The sequence below is a fragment of the Heteronotia binoei genome, chromosome 5 (genome assembly GCF_032191835.1).
Source record: "Heteronotia binoei isolate CCM8104 ecotype False Entrance Well chromosome 5, APGP_CSIRO_Hbin_v1, whole genome shotgun sequence".
Taxonomy (NCBI): Eukaryota; Metazoa; Chordata; class Lepidosauria; order Squamata; family Gekkonidae; genus Heteronotia; species Heteronotia binoei.
This window is the reverse complement of record NC_083227.1, coordinates 91,772,173-91,794,165: the sequence shown is the minus strand read 5'-3', so window position 1 is coordinate 91,794,165 and position 21,993 is coordinate 91,772,173. Positions and strand designations below refer to the sequence as shown.

Genomic DNA, 21,993 nt, shown 5'->3' with positions numbered 1-21,993 from the left:
GAAAATTCTGGTACACGATAAACTTATTCAAATTTCGAAGGTCCATAATTGGTCTCAGTACACCATCCCGTTTGGGAACCAGAAAATAATGAGAATAGAACCCCCCGATCCTGGCCACTGAGGTGGCCGGTTCTATGGCTTGTTTCTGCAAGAGATTGCTCACTTCCTCTAGCAAAGGGGAGGAAGGAGGTTTGATGACAAAGATTGACTGAGTTGGGACCTGGACAAAGTCTATCTTGTAACCTTCTGCTATAATAGAGAGAACCCATTTGTCTGTGGAGATGGACTCCCATGCAGGTAAGTAGTGACGGAGGCGGATGGTAGAAATAGGGGTGAGGAGCGTGGTGTGTAAGGCAGAAAAGTCAAAAACCCTGCTTCGGGGCATGGGACCCCTTGGATTTGTTGGCAGCAGTAGAAGCTGAAGCAAACTTGGACTTGTTATTTCCTCGATAAGGAGATCTGCTCTCAGTCTGTGATGAACGAGGTCTCCAGGATTGGTCAGGGGAATATTTCTGATAAGGTCTCTTGGGCCAGGGCTTATGCCACTGCTTAGAATTTCCATCCTGAGAAGAGGCAGGTACTCCGAAGTTCTTCGAGGTTTTAATACTTTTGTCCATTTCCTGTAAACTAAACTAAATAGACCTTCGTCCTCAAAGGGAAGGTCTTCCACATAAGCCCTGGTGTCAGGCTGAAGGGCTGTCGAACACAACCAGGAGTGACGCCATAACGAAATGGCAGAAGTTAGTGTCTTAGCAGAGACGTCTACAATATGTTTTGCCGCGGCCAGCTGTTGTTTAGCCATAGCAAATCCCTCCCTTTGCAGCTTCTTCACTAAAGACCGCTTATCCTCACTCAGAGAGGACAATAAAGGTGTGAGTTGTTCCCAAATCGAGTACTGGCAACGTGCCATGCAGGCAGCATAAGTAGAGATTTTTACTCCCAAGGCCCCTGCAGAGTAAAAACGTCTGCCAGCGTTATCGATCTTTTTACCTTCTTTATCAGGAGGGGCGGAGTGACTCTTGTGAGCTTTCCAAGACGAAGAGACCACCACCGAATTGGGCTTGGGGTGGTTGAAAAGAAACTCAGCACGGATGCCGGCTTCGCCCATGGTTCCTTCACTGCTTGCAGAATGACCTTGGTAACTGGGAGAGCCACAGCTATTGACGTGTCCCGCTGCATGATGTCAAGAACAGTATCATTGATGACCGGCTGCGGCTGCACCACTAAGATCGAGAGAGATTGTGCCATACGCTTCACTAGGTCCCCATACGAATTGAGATCCTCTGAGGGAGATATTGGAAGGTCACCTGCGATGTGAGAGTCTGGAGAAGGTTCAGCCTGTGCCATGTCCGGATCATCGGTACCGACTTCGGAATCTGATGTCGAAGACTCCTCTCTCATCTCAGAGCGTCCCGATAGCTGCAGAGTCGAGGCGCGCTCAGGTGGGCGAATCGATGCCGACAGGTGAACCTGTGAGTCCCCAAACCTCTCCTTACGCCTCTCCAGGGGAATTGCTATCGATGCTGAGGATATACGACGGACCGGCGAATTATGCGAAACCCTCAAGAAGTGGGAAACTTCCGAGCGTTGATCCCAGACCGGTGGATCTTGGGGGCGGGGGTACCACGGGTATGGCGAAGGAAATGAGCAAGGCCACTGATGCTGGTCCCACACCGGTGGCAGTGGAAACCTGCGGAGAGAGGCACTCGACTCAATCTCTCTACTCCGAAGATGTCCCGTGCTGGAACAAAGTGGTGCTAGGGGTTCAGTCAGCGCCGAAGCCTCAATCTCCGACACCGAACCACCGTTGCTCCACCGGCGCAAACCAGACCGAGAGGAAAGAGTTTCCTGGGTCCAGTCGATCTCCTGTTCCAACCCCGAAAGATGGGTCGGTTGTGACCCAAGCCTGCCCAACACTGACGGACTTCAATGGCAGCTGGGTGACGCTCGATTTTTCCTCGCTTGTTTGGAAAATTTCAAGCAATGCGGGCACGAGTCAACACCGTGTCCCTCGTCCATGCACAACAAGCAGAGGAAGTGATCGTCCGGGGGAGTGATCTTACTTCCACACTTCAGGCACCGCTTGAAGAACCCCCAACGTTTTTCCATAGGCAGTGGGAACGGCGAAAAGGGGGAAAAATGCCCCGAAGGGCGAAGTCCAATTAAAAGTCTTTTTTTTTAACCATACCATACCAAACCTTTAATGGCATAACAGTTGCAAATAAAAATACACAGAATATAAAAAATTAAACATTGGAGATAAAATCAAAATGAAACCGAGCTTATAGATGCATTCATACATTCAGATTTAAGTTTAAGGATGACAGCCAAAAATTTTGCCACAGCCTCGCTAACCACCCCCTCAGTATCATTCAATAAATAATAACAGGGTGGCAGAATAGACAAATCTGGGGAGAAAGATAGCTTGCAAAATAAATCTTTATGGAGATTATCATAAAAGGAACAATCAAGCAATATATGCTGAATTGAGTCGGGAATATTCGCTCCACAGGAACAGAGTCTGTCGCCTAAAGGGACTCAATGATATCTCCCTTGTAAAACTTTGGAGGGAAACGCATTTAGTCTAGCCAACATAAATGCCCTGCCATGACTTGGAATGGTTAAGTCTGATAGATAATGGGCCATTTTGCCGCAGAAAGCATAAAGACCTAAGGAAGCTGGAGGGTCTGTTAGCCGTAGTTTCGTTTCCTCCAACTCCCACAGTCTCAATTTAATACATCTGAAGATATATGACTCATTAGAAGTAAAAAAATCATCAACCTCTATCCCCAACTGGTTAAGTTTGGACATAAGCACTTCTGTCCAGGATGAAATATATGGGTCTCTTTTCATACAATCAAGAAGGCTGTTAGGATCTGTTCTAAAGTGAATTTGGGGCCAGAATTTAAACACTGCAATCCAGGCTTTTGTCTCCACCAAAGACTGACCCACTTCAGAGCAGAGAGCAAAGTAGGACATATATTTTGGCACACCAAGAATTTGTCTAAAGAATGAGGCTTGAATGCCCTCCACTTTCCTGGTAAATGCTGAAATCCATATAGGGATACCATAGAGAATTTGGGCTAGCGTTTTGGCTTTGAACACCTTAATTGCTGCTGGAACTAATTGGTTGCCCCTTGCAAAGAAAAACTGTTTAATTTGAGCAGCCGAACATCTAGCCAAGTTGACGGTGTTGTTACGATGTGAAACCCAGCTTAACTTGTGATTAAAAGTGATCCCCAAGTATTTAAAAATTTTGTTTGCTCAATTGTTGAGTTGCCAATAAACCATCTCTGTGGGCGCCAGCAATTTGAAAAGACAACTACTTTAGATTTGGCATAATTGATAGAGAGTGAATTACAATTACAGTAGTCATAGAAGGCATTCAAATACCTTTGCAGGCCTACAACAAGGACGGAGAACTAAAGAAATCAATGGGCAAGAAGAGGGAGAAACGGTAAGTACCGACCGAAGCACTCAAGAAAGATCCTTTCAATGTGGTGGTCAAGAAGGAACTGGCGGGATCCTCGCGCCGGCCCTGGTGAGCATGCCTGCTGGGGCTCCTGCGCATGCTCACTGGGTGCTGAGCATGAAAAATCCCGGGCTTTTTAGGTACCGATCCGGGGATCGGCGTAGGTGCTCTATCCCATGAGTATGAAGCACAGAGACCACGAAGAAGATCTGAAACTTTTGATAGTAGTTAGACAAATTCTTGCCACATACTACAGGTGCACCTCACTACCTCTTAATTAAGGATATTGAAATACCCTTAATATGTAATATGATCAGTATAGTAGTATTACTACTATGGTACTATTACTATCACCATTCCTCCCAGCCCAGTATGTATCTTTCAACTAATGAGTTATTAAGGTTTTGGTTAACTGTGGTTCCAGAAATTTAATGGTCTTCAGATATGCCTGAAACAGTGAAATGACAACATGTGCAACTACACTGTTTCAAAATGAGAACAAGGTAGCAGAAGGTCTGTGATAAGTATCACTAGCAAGGGGCAGGCAACTGCTAGGACAGCACCAGCAATAGGTACCTACTATGTGACCAATCTTTATTGCTGTAATGGACACTATTCAGGAAGAGTTCAACCTGTTGGGCACACATGCTTTAAGGGAAACTATCATCTCTAATAAAAAGACAGACACTGTTTCAAACTATTTCTCTTTGTTTTTCCAATCATTATTAAAATCAAAGTTTCAGCACTTACCTAGGTAGTGTGTGGGATGAAATGGCATAGGCTTATTTGTTGCTGAATAATACGCAACTGCTTTCTTAAATCGTTTAACCTTGTCATCTGTTCGAGACTAAAATAAGGTTAAGAGTCTTTATTAAAATTCTGCATACAATAGACATTCCTATCATGCATTCAGATGCATTCAATATTATATAATTGTGTAAACAAAGCAAAAAACTAAAACGCATGTTTGAAAGAAAGGGTATTCAATGACATAAAAGTAGGAACATGCTTATAACATTTTCAAACATTCAGAAAATAGGTGATGGTCCACATGCAGTTTTAAGGAGATGTATACAACCATACAATTTTCTTTCCTCTTTACCTGTGAATGCTGAAAAACATCTTTAGCTATGGCATCCAAATCAGAGGTGTCCTGAATATTGCGGACATAGTCAGCTACAGCTTTGATCACTACATCACAAGGTGGTAAAACTAACTGGTGTGCTCGTACCTAGAAACATAAATACATGTTAAAAGATTCCCCAGGCCACAGCAGCTAACTAAGGTAGTTTACTTTTATAAGTAACTGAACTGAATTAAACTCCAGTATAATAGGCTAACAAGGAAACCTATTAATCCAGATCAAAATTAACAGTTTTTGTGTTTGGGATTCACATATTTCTGAAAATATCAAGTGTCTTCTAACTCTTTAATTTTTTTTTTTAAAGCATTCAAAATATGAATTGTTGCCATACTTCTGATTCTGCAGATGCAAGAGCCACACAGCAATCCCTTTAGTGATTTATTAATCTTGGAATATAATCCCAACCACTAAAGCACTCCCATTAGGGATATGTAAGAATAATCAAGTGGAAGCCGCATTTTTAAAAAATGTAACGTGTGCTGCTTTTGTCAGAGGTGGTAATGTCATTTTGAGCTTAAACAAATTAGGTATGCATATGAAAGAAGTGTGTGAGACTAATTTGGGAATCTGCAGGATTTTGAAAAATACATGATTTTATGCAAACAAAGATGTGAAAGTCCAATTTTCTCTTAAAATTCAATCATGACCCACTGTTAAACAAGTTTAAGTCTTTTTTAAAATACCAGAGTGAATCCATGGAGAAACTTCTGATTAAACTATATAATATATTTTGTCATTTTGGGTTTACTGGCTGGATGTGGGGGACTATCATATCATTCTAGGCACTAAAATCCACAGGAAGTCACTGTGTATTTCACAAGTGTCATCCACTAAGCTCATACAAGTGATGCTGTACTGCTCTTGTACATTTTCCAGCCTCCTGCATTTGGTAATGTTTTCCATTTCAAGTTAAAAGTATCTATAATTTACAGAATGCAAATGCCCCTGCTGTTTGGTTGATAAAGTAGGAAACCTCTATTTTGCCCGGTTACAATTAATCCTTGCTTTTGGAAAGTTCTGGGCAGTTACAGCCTTGTCCTTTACATGTTAACTCACAAGTAAATCCCATTTTGTTCAATAGAACTAAGTTTTGAATAAGTTTTGATAAGAGTTCAATTAAGAAATTTTACTTAGTATTCTTGTATGCATTATAGAACTGTACATGTTTAGGAAAGAGACATTTCTAAGCAGATATAATTTAAGAATCTATATAAATTGTATGACCTAAGGCAGGGGTGGCCAACGGTAGCTCTCCAGATGTTTTTTGCCTACAACTCCCATCAGCCCCAGCCAGCATGGCCAATGGCTGGGGCTGATGGGAGTTGTAAGCAAAAAAACATCCGGAGAGCTACTGTTGGCCACCCCTGCCCTAAGGTTTTAGATTATACTCTTAGGATGCCTAAAAGATTATCTACAAACAACTTTTTAAGTGTTATGGCAACCAAATGGCATGTATCTTTGTACAGGAAATATAAATTACAATGATTTAACTTGATTAAATTCAATGTACACTGAGAGCATGGGTCATTTTTGTTAAACCCTAAACATTGCTATTTATTAGGAATTCTTAACTTTTCAAGGTCCAACAGACCACTTCAGAAGGTCACCTAGAATGTATTGGTATATCTGAATGTCAACAATCAAATTTCATACTTGTTTTAACCATTTAGTAGCAAATATTCTGAAACACGTTAATTGCACAATACCTTTAATAGTAAATGAGGAAAATGAGAATGAAGCTTTTTCAGTGTTCAAAAACATATTTAGTTGTTCTAGAGATCTCACACTAAGTTCAATATGTGACATTTCCTACTTGTTTTCTAGTTAAGATTACCACATCATATCAGAATTCATTTATAAGATTTAAAGCAACATATATGCTACTTCAAAACTGTAAAAATACTCATATTTTATCTGAAAATTAAATACTAACAGACCAATCCTATGTGTAGCCTGAAGTATATCTTGTTGATAGCTATTGAGCTTCCCTTGTCAGCAGAGACTTATAGTCTAATCAATTTTTACCAAATTTACCAGTACTATGACCTGTAATTCTCTTTTGACTGCAACTGGCACAAGTGATTTCCTTAAGCCAATTAATGGCAAAGCCACCCTCTGTTTTTGGTCCTCCCAAAGAATGCCCTGGTGCAAACCCTGCTGCTACTTGGCAAAATTCTCTTTTGGTAACAGATATATAAAATCTGCATTTTATAATTTTTATATACATTTAAGGTATTTGACACTTTTACCAGAACAAGCTTCTTTGATCTATATAGCATTAATTCCAATTAAGAAAAAAGAGAATTTAGGAACCTGAAGTCCTAAAAAAAAGCAATTCAAAAAGCATATCTAAAAATCATAAACATATTTTTGCAGCCAATAGCAAGAGAAAGCTGCAAAATTATAACCTTACAGTTTTGCTCCCTCTGTGAAAAATATATAAACTGAAAAAATTGCTGAGGAGCATGCTTTTCAATATTTACTTCAATTAGAAGGAAGGCCACAATTCATAATTTTTAATTTAGTACGTTTTAGTCATCTGAAAACTTCATTACGCAACTATAGATTAACCACTAATTACACTGAAAAATATAAACCCTCATGACAGTTAAAGTCTGAGAGCAGCTACAATGTGTTCACATGATTTTCTGTGCAGGTTGTCTATGGAATTTTCTTTTAAGCCCCTCTCATTAAGAAACAGAGCAAGGCTACACGAAATAGGACATCTAAACTTTCTTCAGCTGCAATATAGTGCATATACAAAAGAACCAACATCAGTTCCATTACCAGGAAAGTACATTCCACAGATTTTGATGAACTCATTCTTGGTAAGCATTCTTTCAATTCTAATTTCTTTCTTTAGAGATTTTACGAAGTATCAGTTCTTTTATGCTTCAGTCTTGATGACAACCATAAGCCTTGATTGCCTTAGGTGCACCCTATTAAAGAGCCTTCCAAAATACAGAAGCCACAATTTTGATCAGGCTACTCTCCAACTGAATATCAGTGTTATCTCTTTCCCAGAGGATAACACAGTCAGGAATATTTTTTACATTAAAAACACTGGAATATTTTATTTAAATTATTTCTCAGCTCCCTCTTCAGTGAGCTGCTTTTGAGTTGGTTTAGAACAGATCTAATACAACCTAAAAACACTATAATTTTTTTTTGAGGTCTAACAGTTGAGCTCTAGTCACTAGAAGGCAGACCAAATGAAAACATCTTACAATGCTTCCGAAAGGTCCATGGGCTTTAGCAAGTCTCCAATGTAAGAAAGTTCCGTAACTGGTTGAGCAGTCACCAAGAATGTCTCTCTCTGTATCCTTGTCATAGGGACTCTGCACAGAGACAGTACAGTGAGGTGAGAGCTCAAGGTTAATTGTACAAATTATTAAATGACAAGGGAGATGAGGAACATTTTATGATGGACCCAAGACACTTGAAAATTCTGTTTGTCAGGACCAGGACACTGAACTTATGGTAGGATGTGAAATACAGTAATGTGTTTAAGTGACCTACAGTCATTAGGATACAGGCTCTTGCTGTCAACACCGGTAGTGGCAATGTCAAGAGCAGCCCTATATTGTCAAGGGGAGCTAAGTGTTGAACTATGCCCAATTCAATGCCCAGTACTGGATAAAATGGCAATTTAAGGCAATTCTGCATGTACAGTCAGTGATAATTTATAGAAACAACCTTAACACACCAGAACAGTATTAAGAGCTAACCAGATGCTAACAGTGATTTTCTACAATACCCTGAATGTATAAGAAACAAAGTAGCATAAGTTGGCAGATAAATCAGTATTTTATTCAGGACAAGCAAAAGCATACTGTAATCTGGAAGGGCCTGTGACTGCTCAGGGAAAATTTTTTAGTCACATTGTTCCAATTACATTTTTGTTAGTTTCATACACAGGAGCTATGTATTCAAAATTACAGGACTACCTTAAGTAACAACTCTTGGTTCTAGTGTACACGTAACATTACCCTGGTGTACAAAGGCTACAGGAGCATATGTCTCTCCCTTCTATGCCAGTTTGCTACTTATGAGTGCTGTTAATCCTGGCTAAAGTTAACCCAAGACACACCTGAGCTCTCTTTCAGAATACCCTGATTAAACCCAGGTTTACAGTATTCACCAAACTATTTACAGCTGCTTCCTTCAATGCTAGGATGATCAATAAAAGACAAATATATCTAGACACCTTCACAGGAGCAAGTCCTGCCTTAACAGCAACACAACCTACAACATGTACAAATGTTTAGAAATCTTGTCTATTTCACAGTATCAGATCTAGCCTGAACCAGGATTAAATGCACACTAGCAAGAATTGTGTGAGACCATGTTACACAGATACTTCATCCTGATGCTGATGATAGTACCTCAAAGCTGATACCTGAACCTTTAAACAGTGAAGATTACAGACTGTTGTTGCAATACTGGACAACAGCACTGATAGCACAAAGAAGCAGTGGTGGATTAGCTGCCTGGTTGCCACAGGATGTTAGCACACAATGAATGATGCTTCAAGAGGTAAAGCAATACTGCAAAGTCATACTGATGGTTTGGGCTGTTTTTAAGCATTCCTACAGAAGATTCATTTGTCAGTAGGTTTCAGAGGTTAGTTAAAAATCAGTCCAACCAATACAGTCACAGCTGCACAAAAAATGGCTTAGCCTACAGAATAGTGCAGGGGGGGCAACAGTAGCTCTCCAGATGTTTTTGCCTACAACTCCCATCAGCCCCAGCCATTGGCCATGCTGGCTGAGGCTGATGGGAGTTGTAGGTAAAAAACATCTGGAGAGCTACCGTTGGCCACCCCTGGAATAGTGCATATGCCTATGAACTTTGCATTCTTGTTATCAATATTAATTGGTTCTGCTAGATTCCATGCTCAGAAAAAAAACCCTGCTTTCAGACATTCCTACTTATATCTCAGTATTTGCCCCCTCATAAGAATATAAGAGAAGCCATGTTGGATCAGGCCAACGGCCCATCCAGTCCAACACTCTGTGTCACACAGTGGCAAAAAAATTTATATATACACACACACTGTGGCTAATAGCCACTGATGGACCTGTGCTCCATATTTTTATCTAAACCCCTCTTGAAGGTGGCTATACTTGTGGCCGCCACCACCTCCTGTGGCAGTGAATTCCACATGTTAATCAGCCTTTGGGTGAAGAAGTACTTCCTTTTATCCATTTTAACCCTCTGCAAATATACCCAAACATCTGTTACATTCCAGATAACAAACTGATCCTACAGTATGTATTTGAATCCCAAACTGCTTCCATTAACAGAAGCAGTTGCTAACTTTCATAGTTGGGTAATTGTTTTTTTTAAAAGCTACCCACAAGCTAAAATAGCTACATTAAACCACCAGAGGGCTCCCATGCAGCCAAAGGGGGGGGGGGGAATCAGCTACCAGACCTTGCTCCAAGTTAAAAATCTGGAGCTAAGACAAAGGACAGAGATTATTTGTTATTTCTAAGATGGCAGAGTAAAGAGACCAAGAAGAGGAAACCACCAAGCATGACTGGAAGAAAAAGAAGAAAACTGAAGTGCCAGAAGAAGAGCAGAAACCTCATTAGAAGTATCTAGGATTCACATACTGTTTAGAAAGGCACAGGGATGCTTGAGTTTTCTAGCTGACATTATATGGCTTTACTGTAGATGCAGGCCAGTTCTGACAGTACCCAATTTGTGTTAATGCAGATAATGTAATGGGGTTGGTGGAAGGAAAGGGGGAGAATCATTCCCCCTTTTGTGTCTGTACAGCATCTCATCACTATAGCCCACTGACCTACATGGCTATTAACTCCATGTAGATCCTATGTTTCTGGGGATCAACTTTCTTGGCCTCAGAGGAGATTGCTGGGAGGGAGGGGAGAAGAAAAAGAAGAGAAGATCCACTGTTCAATCCAACCAAATTTTGTGTTCTATAGTCTATACTTTTTAAAGTCATAATGCTACTTAGTCCCTTTTAAATGATTTGAACAAACTCCCACCCACCCCCTTTTTTTCTTGCTGTTAAATCACAGCTGGCTTATGACAATCCCAACAGCTTACCATTGCCTGCCTCTGCATAGTGACTTCTAGACACTGTTTATTAGAATTGCTTAATTTATACTTTGCATGTTACCACAAAAAATTACAGAAAACACATTTCAAGGAAGGCCTGTTAACTCATGGTGGAGTGAATTTTTTGCATGCAGAAGATCCCAATTCCTAGCATCTCAAGTTATATCTCAGGCAGTAATGCTAGGATAGATTACTGAGTAGACCCTGGAGAACTACCTTCAGACTGAATAGACAAGACTAGGATATATTTATTCATGGCACTTTCTTCAAAAACAGATCTCAGTGTGGATCAATGATCTCAACTCAGAATGAAGCAAATTTATTTTTCCATTGTCAAAATGTTAAAGGGATGTTGGTTTTTATACATGAAACTTAATAATAAAAGAGCAATGCAACTTCTGAACAGCACATATTTCAGAAACAATACTGTTGGGTCTAATCCTGAAGCCTCCCATAGCTAAAAGTGTGTGTGTGAAAGTCTCAAAATGTAAATGAAAAATGCTTGGGAATGATGAACTCTTCACAACACTATGTACTGCGCAAGAAAGCAGACAGATCAATGAAATAAAACTTTCTTTTTTAAAAAATCTACAATCTCAGAGCTTCAAGCATAAAATGGGCAGGAACGTATCTCTGAAACCTGAGAACAAAATGCTACCAGAAAAGCAAGGGCAACAGAATAACCCTTCAGAAAATTGGGTGGCAAGGCAACCACTATTCATTCTCAAGAAAGGAATTCTCTACAGAAAATGGCTTAATGTCAGGCTGCTTTTAAAAACATAGACATAACTATAAAATGGTACAATTCTACAACTTTCCTAAACCATTTAATTGTAGGACTTTTCACACTTTATGATCAGGAAGTCCCAAGCACTACAGTACTATAATAATTGTACTTGCTGTTCACCTAAACTTAAAAGTCTACCTTCTACAAGACTTGGCAGTTATTTACTACAGCCTGAAAATAGCAACACGGCCAAGATTGTCAAGTGGCAATTCACATAGCCAGTTTTAGATTAAAAGCATTAATTATTCACTTTTATATTCAACAGTTTTCAACTGAGCCAGTGGTGAAATACAGGGGTGAGGTGCTGTCACTTTTTCCAATGAGTAAACTAGGCTTAAGGTTCGCTAGTAAGCTTCATAGCCTTCAGCCCAGCACTGTATCACAGTGGCAAATATTATCTTTTGACATCTTTTCCTATCTATATATTATTAGTTACTCGTGATCACCATCTGTGGATACTTAAATCTGCAGATCGAGGCCATGTGGATGCAAAATAGATTTTTCTGCACACTTGGGGCACTCTTCAGGTGCGCAGAAAAATCAGAAATTATTCTTAAAACCATGGGAGGGATTAAATCCGCCCCCCCCCCCAATTCAAGTAATGTTCTCTGCACAAACAGTGAGACAGGGGAGCCAAGCTGGTTACAGCAGCAGCGCAGCTCAGGAGCCCCACCAACAGCTGCTTGGACTCAGCCACTGCAGCAGATGAAGTCAGCTGCTGCTCCAGACCTGGCAGCAGTAGAGGGTAGAGGAGCATACCAGCAGCTACTTCCTTCCCACTGTGATGGGCTCAGCAATGGTGGCAGAGGATGCCGGCTGCTGCTCTGGGCCTGGATAAGGTCTGAAGCGGAGGAAGAAAGCCTCAGCAAGCCTGCCCAGAGTAGTTCCAGACAAGCCACTGAGAGAGGAAAGGGGAGAAAGAAGCCTGGTGCAGCTCCAGACAAGCCACCTAGAGTTGGGTGGAGGTGGTGGGTCCGGTGGCTGCAAGGGAACCTGCAGAGAAAGTGGTGGTGGGGAGAGAAGATATTTCCTCCCCATGAGTACCTCAGCCCCCCCCCCTTGACAATGGCTATGATAGAACTTGATTAGAATATGATATGATATGATTAGAAACTGAGCTGGAGTCAGCATCTCTTATTAAACAGTCCTATTTAGGAAAACCATGCTCAGTCTCCAATTAACCTAGAGATGAAGAGGCCTGGCCCTTTCCCCCGCCCGCCACTCCCTCCAGTTTTTCCAGCAGAAAAATAGCTAAGTTTTGAGAAACACTGTAAAAAAACCTCCTATGAAATAATTTCTCTTTTAGAATGAGTGAAATTGTTCTTGAGGGAAGTTTTGCCACACTTAAAAATGCAAAGAACAATAAAATTCAGATGTGGAAATTATGGGGAATGCTGAAAAGAGCTCATACACCCCCCCCCTTTGGAATGAGTAACCTGAAAGACAAGGTTTTACTCAAAGAATGCAGCATGAAAACTTTATTTAAAACAACCTACAACACTACAAAGTGATACTGTATCTGTATACTGATTTTCAAGGGGTTTTTTTATGTTCAAGTAATGTTGCCAACAATAAATTGAAGAAGTCAGTGCTTTCAATGTTAACAGGTTGATGTTCTATCATTATTGTATGAGAGCATTTCTGTCTATATAATACCCACTCTTGTTTACTACTGAACTGGTTTTCTACCTTCTGTTTTTATTGTTTCCCTTCTCTTAGATGGCAATAAGTAAAACATGCACTAAGATCGAATAAGATGCAAGCTTGAACCTCTTTTCTAATAGAAAACAAATATATTTATGCTTTTAAATTCCAGAAATATGGCAAGTAGTACAATTTTACATACGTATATTAACAAAGTTATAACAGGTGCATTTAATGTTAAATCAACAAAAGGAGTTTAGGTTTCATGGGAAGGAAATATATTTCAGTTTCATTATCTTCACGTAGGAAGAAGATACTATACCGTAACTGAGTCCTGCTGATGCAAGGTCTTAGTGTAGTAAAAGAATCTCTTTCTGGTCTTGAAAATGGTTACTCAGTCCTTATGGCAAGCATGAATTTAATTCTAGTGATCATAATTAGAGCAGAGAATCCAAGAAGACCAGCTCCTTTCCACCCCCAACTGAACAGTTAAACCATTTTGGAAAAGTAAGATCAGCTATTGAATCAACTAATTCTTCCAAACCACTATAGCCCTCCAAGTGGAGGTATGACAATACCATGTTTATATGTTAAGAAATTCAACATTTTTGCTAGTCTTGTGTCTTTACCAGCCACCCTAGCTTTCTCACTTTAGTCTTGTCACTTGCACAATCCAGCAGATCTCACTACCTAGGCCTCCTCACAACGTACAGTGGTTCCTCACTAATCTTCCATTCTTTTCCCTTCCCTATGCTTCTAACCGGGAACCAATTTAACCCTCATTAAACAAACTAGCTTGACCTGGACAGCCCAGATCTTGGAAGCTAAGCAGGGTCAGTACCTAGATTGAAGATGACCAAGATATACCATGGTTGATATATGTAGAAACAGGCAATGGCAAACCACCTCTGAATGTCTGTTGTCTTGAAAACCATATGGGGTGGCCATAAATCGGTTGCAACTTAATGACCAACACCCCACCCCCTCCACAATAGGTTGTTAGACCTATTGGCTGCGTTCGATATGGTCGACCATCGGTTGCTGTCCCGATGCCTCGCTGACGCAGGGATTCAGGGGTTGGCCTTGCAATGGCTTGCCTACTTCCTGGAGGATCGGGGACAAGAGGTGGCGACTGGGGGAGAGTCGTCCCAAAGGCATGCGCTTAATTGTGGAGTGTCATGGGGGCAGTGCTCTCCCCGATGTTGTTTAACATCTATATGCGCCCCCTTGCCCAGATTTGCCTGGAGGTATGGGCTGGGATGCCATCAGTATGCTGATGACACCCAGCTCTATCTACTGAAGGACGGCCGGTTTGGCTGTGTCCCAGAAAATCTGGACCTGGCACTGCAAGCCGTGACTGGATGGCTTAGGCTGAGCCGACTGAAACTGAATCCGACAAAGACAGCCATCCTTTGTCTGAGTCGTGATGGTCTGGGCAGGGTAATCCCCTTACCAGCTTTTGATGGTGAGCCACTGACAACGGCGCACAAGGTCAAAAGCTTGGGGATGCTGCTGGAGCCTGCCTTGACAATGGAGGCCCAGATAGCAGCCACTGCTAAATTAGCATTCTTTCAACTTAGGCAGGTGAGACAGTTGGTCCCCTTCCTTGAGCGCGACGACCTGGCAACTGTGATCCATGCAACCGTCACCTCGAGGTTGGACTACTGTAATGCCCTCTACTTGGGACTGTCCTTGTCTCGAACCCAGAAACTCCAGCTAGTGCAGAACGCGGCAGCCAGGCTGCTATTGGGGCTTCCCAGGTGGGAGCACATCTAGCCGAGGCTGTGGGAACTGCACTGGCTGCCAGTAGTATATCAGATTTGCTACAAGGTACTGGTCATTACCTTTAAAGTCCTACATGGCCAAGGACCTGCTTACCTTAGGGACCGTCTCTCCACACATGTTCCCCAAAGCACTTAGATCAGGATCTCAAAACCTAATACTGATCCCTGGGCTGACGGAGGCTAGACTACAATCTACCAGAGAGCGGGCCTTCTCAGTAACAGCCCCCTACGGGTGGAACCAGCTACCGGAGAATGTGAGAGCCTTGCGGGACCTTGCCCAGTTCCGCAAGGCCTGTAAAACTGCACTCTTCCAGCTAGCCTTTAACTGATCTAGAGTTATCGTATTGTGGGAGCAAATGTAAGAATACTGAAGCCATCGGAAGTGAAACTACAAATGATATCAGCGCCAGATTGTTTTAATGACTGATTTTTAAATTCTCATATTAATGTCATGCTATTTTTAAATTGTTTTATTTTGTTGTTGTGAGCTGCTCTGAGCCTGCTTCAGCAGGGAGGGTGGGATATAAATAAAATAAACCCTAGCTCCTGACACTCTTTTGTCCAAGAGTCTGTTCCTTCAATGGTTGACTTTAAAAGTAGGATTGTCAGCTCCAAGAAAAAAACATTAGCTACCAAGCCCAGCTATAAATTGTAGGCTCCTGAACCAAACCACTCAAGGGCAGATACACAAGATTTTATCAAACATCATGAAGTGATTCACCTGAAGGCAACACCTAGTTCAAGCGATTTTTTTTGTTTTGCAAATTCATCCATAGCAAATGCAAGCCCCCCCCAGTTACTACAGAAAAAGTATTGCTGGAAGAGGATTTAAAAAATTTAATTGCAGATTTAGAATAAAATCGAAATTCCTAAACATTACTGGTGGAGCCAAATCATTAATACTTTACATTTTACACTAATCTTTTATAAAGCATGATGACAAAACAGAAATTAGAACATAAAAATCCTACTTGATACACTCACTTTTAAAAGGATACTTCAACTTTACTATAATTGTTTTAAACATAATGAAGTATTCTAAAAAGTGTATAAAATGTATATAGGTTTCACCAATTTTTCACAAAGGTAACTATCAGTCACTTCCTCTTCTCTTTTACCCTTAAAGCAAGTATTAATGAGGTAAAACATCATCTGATTATAAAGACCAGGGCATGAGTTTTCTTTGTAATGGGAAAGAAAGTAAAATGCCATTTAAGAAGTGGCCATTAGTTTGAGGAACCCTCATTTTATTTTTAAAGACAAAGTAAACTTTTCTACATGTTTCAAGTACGTTAGAAATAGCTTCAGACTTCTTGTACAGCAAAACTCTGGAACTACACCATACTAATGAAATATTAGTGGTCCAATGACTGTTTCTGTACACATATTTCTAAGAGAAATGAGAGGCAAAAATCATGGCTATACCTACAATATATAAATGCTATAACAAAAGCAGTCAGGTAAAAAAAAAACTTAAATGGGTACTGAAGTTTTTTCTATTTTTAAATCTAATTGGATAGCACTGTAATTATGGAGGAGGAAGTGACATCACACCTGGAAAATGGAAGTTTGAAAGGAGAGCTCTGCAATCCTGGAGAAGATTAATATATTTTACCCAGTAACTGGAACCGAGAGAAGTCCACAAAAGAAAGTAGCAGCAGCAGCAGATTAAGTGGCTGAAAAAGACAGGCAGTGAATAGTTTTATTCTATAACTACTAGAAGAAAAAACCTCAAATATTTCTGCTAGCACAATGAGGATGCCATGAAGTACATAAAAAGACAAAGAGAAGTTCTTGTTATGCTGAGGTCTAAAAAGTTAATGAAGTTTGTTGACAAAGAGAAATGGGTAGATTCCTACAAAGAAAAAAATTGAACTTACACTTATGTATAAGTTCAGACAGGTGGCAGCAGACTGTAGGTTAATTTTTAAGAAAGTTACTGAATAGAATCACAACTGATTATTATGAAATGCAAATGAGAAAAAAGTAAATTGCAACATGTAAGATTCAGGAACATGACAATATGACAAGCAAAGCTCATTGCGAACCCCTTCTGCACATGAAAACCTCCAAGCTTGACTACTTTTAGCAACTTTTCAAAGACTAAGACCTAAAACCAAGGTATTTAAGTATTTAATCCCAACATCCATGCAGAGTTCATACTACCTGTATTTCAAATGCCCTTTAAATATTATTAATATTAATCCTTAGATATTATGAACTTCCTAAATCAACACTTCATGTAGGTCTATTCTGTGCAATAATTGTTTTGTTCTGCAGATGAAGAGCCAAACCAACAACCCAATGCTCTTTAATAAGTTCAAAATTAGAAGTTATCCTTTTACAACTTCTGGGTGAGCAAATGAGCTTTTAACTATAAAGAAGCAAAGATGACAACAGTAACAGTACAATATCTACAAAGTCATGTGTAGGGCGTGTGTGTTGAAGACTGTATCTTACACGACTAACCAAAGACCCAAGTATTCACTATCAATTAATCCCACTGATTATGTTGGACCTCCCTTGTTCAACATTTCCCCCTCACTTAGAGCAAATGCTACATCAGTTATAATAGTCACCTTTGATTGGGCCGTGTCATTTCAAACTGTTAAAATCCCTTTTTCCTAGTGTACTAGTTTTGTATGACCGCAAATCTGGTGTTTTTTTAAAATGAGGGACCATACAAAATAAACTGCCACCCACTGTAGAGTTTGAAATGATATGATCCAGAAGCAGATACTTTGCATTAATTATCCTGATAAAAACAGGTTGCTTACCAGTAACTGATGATCTTCGAGTGGTCATCTGGACAGTCACACACATGGGTCTTGCCTTTGGCAACGGATCCTAACCTCGGAGACTCCAAAAGCTCGCTTGAGCATTATTTTTGGCGCGCTTTCCGGCTCGCCCTGGGGAGCAGGCACCGACTGCACATGCCTGGAGCGAGCAGAAGGCGCCCCTCCCACTCAGTTTCTTCCAACCGCTACTACATCCGTGCAGGAAAAAGCAAAGAGCCAACAGAGGGGAAGGCTGGGTAGGTGGGTGTGACTGCACAGATGACCACTCGAAGATCATCAGTTACAGGTAAGCAACCTGTTTATCTTCATCGTGGTCTCTGAGCAGTCCCACACATGGGTGATTAACAAGCTAAACACAGGAGGTGGGTGCTGGCAATTGGTGGCAAAACATAATAGTTCACATATGAGCATTCACCTGGAGCAGGATTAGTGAAAGATTGAGTGGAGGACTGCCTGGCCGAAGGAGGCATGTCTAGCATGAATGTCCAGGGCATAATGAGCGACGAACGTGGATGGAGAGGACCAGGTTGCAGTGGCACAAATGCCCTCCAAGGATACTCCATGCAGAAATGCCAAACAAGTCGAGACAGCTCTAGTAGAATGAGCTCTGAGTCCAACAGGTAATGGTTGTTTAGCAGTCTCGTAACACAACTGAATTGCACTAGACACCCATTTGGAAAGTCTTTGGGTGGATATCTTGGAGCCTTTATGAGGCTTGCCATAGGCTACAAACAAATTAGTGTCCTTTCGTAAAGGTTGTGTATGTGCAAAATAGAAGGATAAGGTTCTCTTCACGTTGAGAGTATGTAGTATTCTTTGACCTGAGTCCTTGGGTTCTGGGAAGAAAGCTGGTAAGAAGGTAGTACTTGAAAGGTTGAAAGGGGAGACGACCTTCGGTAGAAAGGTGGGGTCCGTCCGAAGGACCACCTTGGAACTATGGAAGACAGTATAGGGTGGATCAGAGCGGAAAGCGCACAAATCACTTGCTCGTTTACCCGAGGTAAGGGCAACCAAAAGGGCAGTCTTCCAAGAAGGTAAACGTAAGTCAACAGACGCTAAGGGCTCGAAAGGAGGTTTAACAAGCTGAGCTAGTGATATCCAGGAAGACACCCCTGTACTTATTTCCAAGCCATGCACCCCTGGAATGTGATATTGCAATGTAACCCTAGAATATTAATTATGACACAGCAATGTCCATTTGAATTGGAATGGTCTCTCTTGCACATAAGGGAGAAAAATCCAATTCCTTCTTGGCCCAAAGCAGGCTGTGGTGTGGTTCTGGTTCACAAGCCGGAACAATAGGACAGCCGGCTGAAAGGTTGAGAAGCGTCCATCTTTCTGCTCCTGCGAATGAAAAAGTTCCGGGCCCAGAGAGGGACAAATGTGGGCAGAGCTATAAAAATTCCTTCACTCTTTTGGCAACCTTTAAAGTCCTGTTATCAAAGCATAAAAGAAATAAGAATTACCAGGAAACCTCCAACACAAATAAATGGCTTGTCTGATACTCTTCAGGGTAAGACAGCAGAAACACAAAGGTTAAAGGCTAAGTGCTCATCTTGTTGTGAATGTGTGGTATACCTGTAAACTGATCTCACAATTCTGACTCTTAACAAAATTTCTATTTTTCTTTAATTAATTGCTAAGGCAATCAAAGTCAACCAGTCTCCTGAATACCTGATGGATGCCCATCCATGTTTGACACTAAGAGAGAAATCTATCACTTTTGGGGAGCTTCAAAGGAACCAGTTTTGGGAAAACAAGGCCATAAAGTCATTTGGCCAGTTCCTATGTTGGGGTATGGATCTATGATACGAAGGATCTCTGATTGGATATTACACATATGACACCCCGATTTTCTATTGATGTGACACTCTGCCCCCGCATTGGGTAGTTTAATTGCTTGACATGACGTAATTTACCCTAGAAAACAGACAACCCAACCTGTCAGGTTTAGCGGGTCCAGGGGGTGCAGAGAGCAAAACAGCAGAGAGAAAAAAGAAGGAAAAAGGGAATCCCTTCATCCTCTCCTTCCTCCACCCCCTTCCTACCCTCACCCCTCCCCTTTTCTCAAGAGAAATCTCCTTCCAGAGGCCTTGCATTTCCTCTGACTGAGCCCACCCTGCAAGATCTAGGTATTGTATCACCTTACCCCATCCATAATGATTCAGCTAACCTCTTGTAATTCCTCTTGTATGCTTGAAATTGTTTGATTGGGATGTAACTATTTGAAACCCTAAGCCATAATAAAATCCATTATTAACCAAAGGATTTTCAGTGGTCTATCTCCATAGACAAAGACAGAGATCCTGTACACCTCACCTCTTGTAGGCCTACCATTTTGAGCTAAGAAATATTAATATTCCCCAATAAAAAGTTGTTTGAGGTGTAACACTAGGACTAGAGATAAACTCCAAGCAGTAACGATGGGTTTAACTGGGGGATGTAGACGTAGAAGTTCCTTGAGGAAAGCTTTAGATAAACGATGAGAAAAAACTGTCTGACCATCAACAGGAACATGGAACGATGAGAGGGCAGACAAATGAACCTTTAGTGAAGAGTAACTAAGTCCTGAAGCTTGTAATGACAATAAGTACTGTACAATAAAGGGGATATGAGCGATGTCTGGATTAATGTCATGAGATTGTACATATGCGGAGAAGCGCTTCCATTTTAGAAGGTAGGAACGTCTAGCGGATGGTTTCCTAGCGTTGAGGATAACCTGTTGCACTTCCGGAGGCAGCGTTATGGTCGGATCCTCCACGCTGTGAGGCGCAGAATCTGAGGATTGTGGTGCCAGACTTGACCTTGATGTTGAGTGAGGAGGTCGGGTACCATAGGGAGGCAACGATAGGAGTGGCGGGATAGCTGAAGAAGCCTCGTGAACCATGGTTGTCTCGGCCACCACGGAGTGATGAGAATGCAGACTGTCTGATCTTGGGCGATCTTGAGGATCGAGTGTGTAATGAATAGAAATGGAGGGAACAGGTAATGGAGGCCTCCCGTCCAAATGTGGAGAAATGCATTGTTGCTCCCCCTTGCGTAGAAGCGACGGCATTTGGTGTTGAGTAGTGTGGCAAAGACATCTACACTGGGGCTCCCAAAGCTACGGAAGATGTGGTGAAGATGTGCAGGGTTGAGTGACCATTCATGGTTGTCCAGTCGAACCTGGCTGAGAGAGTCTGCTAGAGTATTCTCCACTCCGGGTAGATGGATCGCAGTGATGTAAATGTTGTGCTTGATGCACCATTTCCAAAGGTAATGGAGAGATGGCAAAGTCGAAGAGATCTTGTTCCTCCCTGTCTGTTTATGTAGAAGATGGTTGCCATGTTTTCTGATGTGATTTGAACATGACGACCTGTCAGAGAAGGAAGGAAGGACTGAAGGGACCTGTGGACCCCTATTAGTTCCAAGCAGTTGATGTGAAATTTTCTCTCTGCAGAAGATCACAGACCCCTGACAGTTTTGTCCTCCAAATGGGCTCCCCAAACCCACTTTGAGGCATCCGTGGTGACATTTGCAGTAGGGGAAGGCAGGATGAAGGGCATCCCCTGAAGCAAGTTGGGCTGAAGTGTCACCAGTGAAGAGAGAGGTGGACCTCCTTGGGTGCAGTAATAGTGGTTTGGGGCTGCCTGTGAAGGTGGAAGGTGCGGAAAAACTAAAGTTGCAGAGGCCTCATCCGAAGCCTGGCAAATTTGATGACGGATGTAGTTGCTGCCATGAATCCCAGAAGACGTTGAAACACGACAAGTGGAAGGAAAACCATATGAAGGTGTGTGCAGAAGTGAACACATATGAATTGTAAGTCCTGGGTAAGCGTGAGTTGAGACTTCGCAAGGTTCACACACAGACCTAAGGATGCTAGAAGCAATAGCGTGACTTGAATGTCCCGTTCAAGCTGTTGAGGTGACTGAGCAGTCAGGAGCCAGTCGTCCAGGTACGGGAAGATGGTGATATCTCAAAGATGCAGAGCTGCAGCCACCACTGCCATACACTTTGTGAAAATGCGAGGGGCCGTGGATAACTCGAATGGGAGGGCCCGATATTGGAAGTGGTGGTGACCCATGGCGAATCTCAGGTATTTCCGGTGTTGAGGCCTTATTGCTATGTGGTAGTAGGTGTCCATCCAGGTGTTCTGCGGGGTTAACGGCAGGATTGATTGAACGGAAATCATTCTGAATTTTTTGTAAGTTATCTGTTCGTTGAGTTTCCTGAGATCTAGAATTGGATGTTTGCCTCCGTCTCATTTTAGGATTGGAAAGTATTTGAAGTAGAACCCC

At 41.6% G+C, this 21,993-nt stretch overlaps 1 protein-coding gene across 2 annotated transcripts in view; it reads right to left on the bottom strand.

Annotated features, from left to right (window-relative positions):
* Window positions 1-21,993, bottom strand: part of FAM120A (family with sequence similarity 120 member A) — a 156,536-nt gene that overhangs the window by 111,310 nt on the left and 23,233 nt on the right. For both annotated transcript variants that reach the window (XM_060239817.1, XM_060239816.1), the window contains exons 4-5: window positions 4,575-4,703; window positions 4,223-4,319 (exon numbers count right to left, since the gene is read on the bottom strand). In XM_060239817.1, coding sequence (XP_060095800.1) covers window positions 4,223-4,319; window positions 4,575-4,703 — 226 coding nt within the window. The remainder of the gene's footprint in view (window positions 1-4,222; window positions 4,320-4,574; window positions 4,704-21,993) is intronic.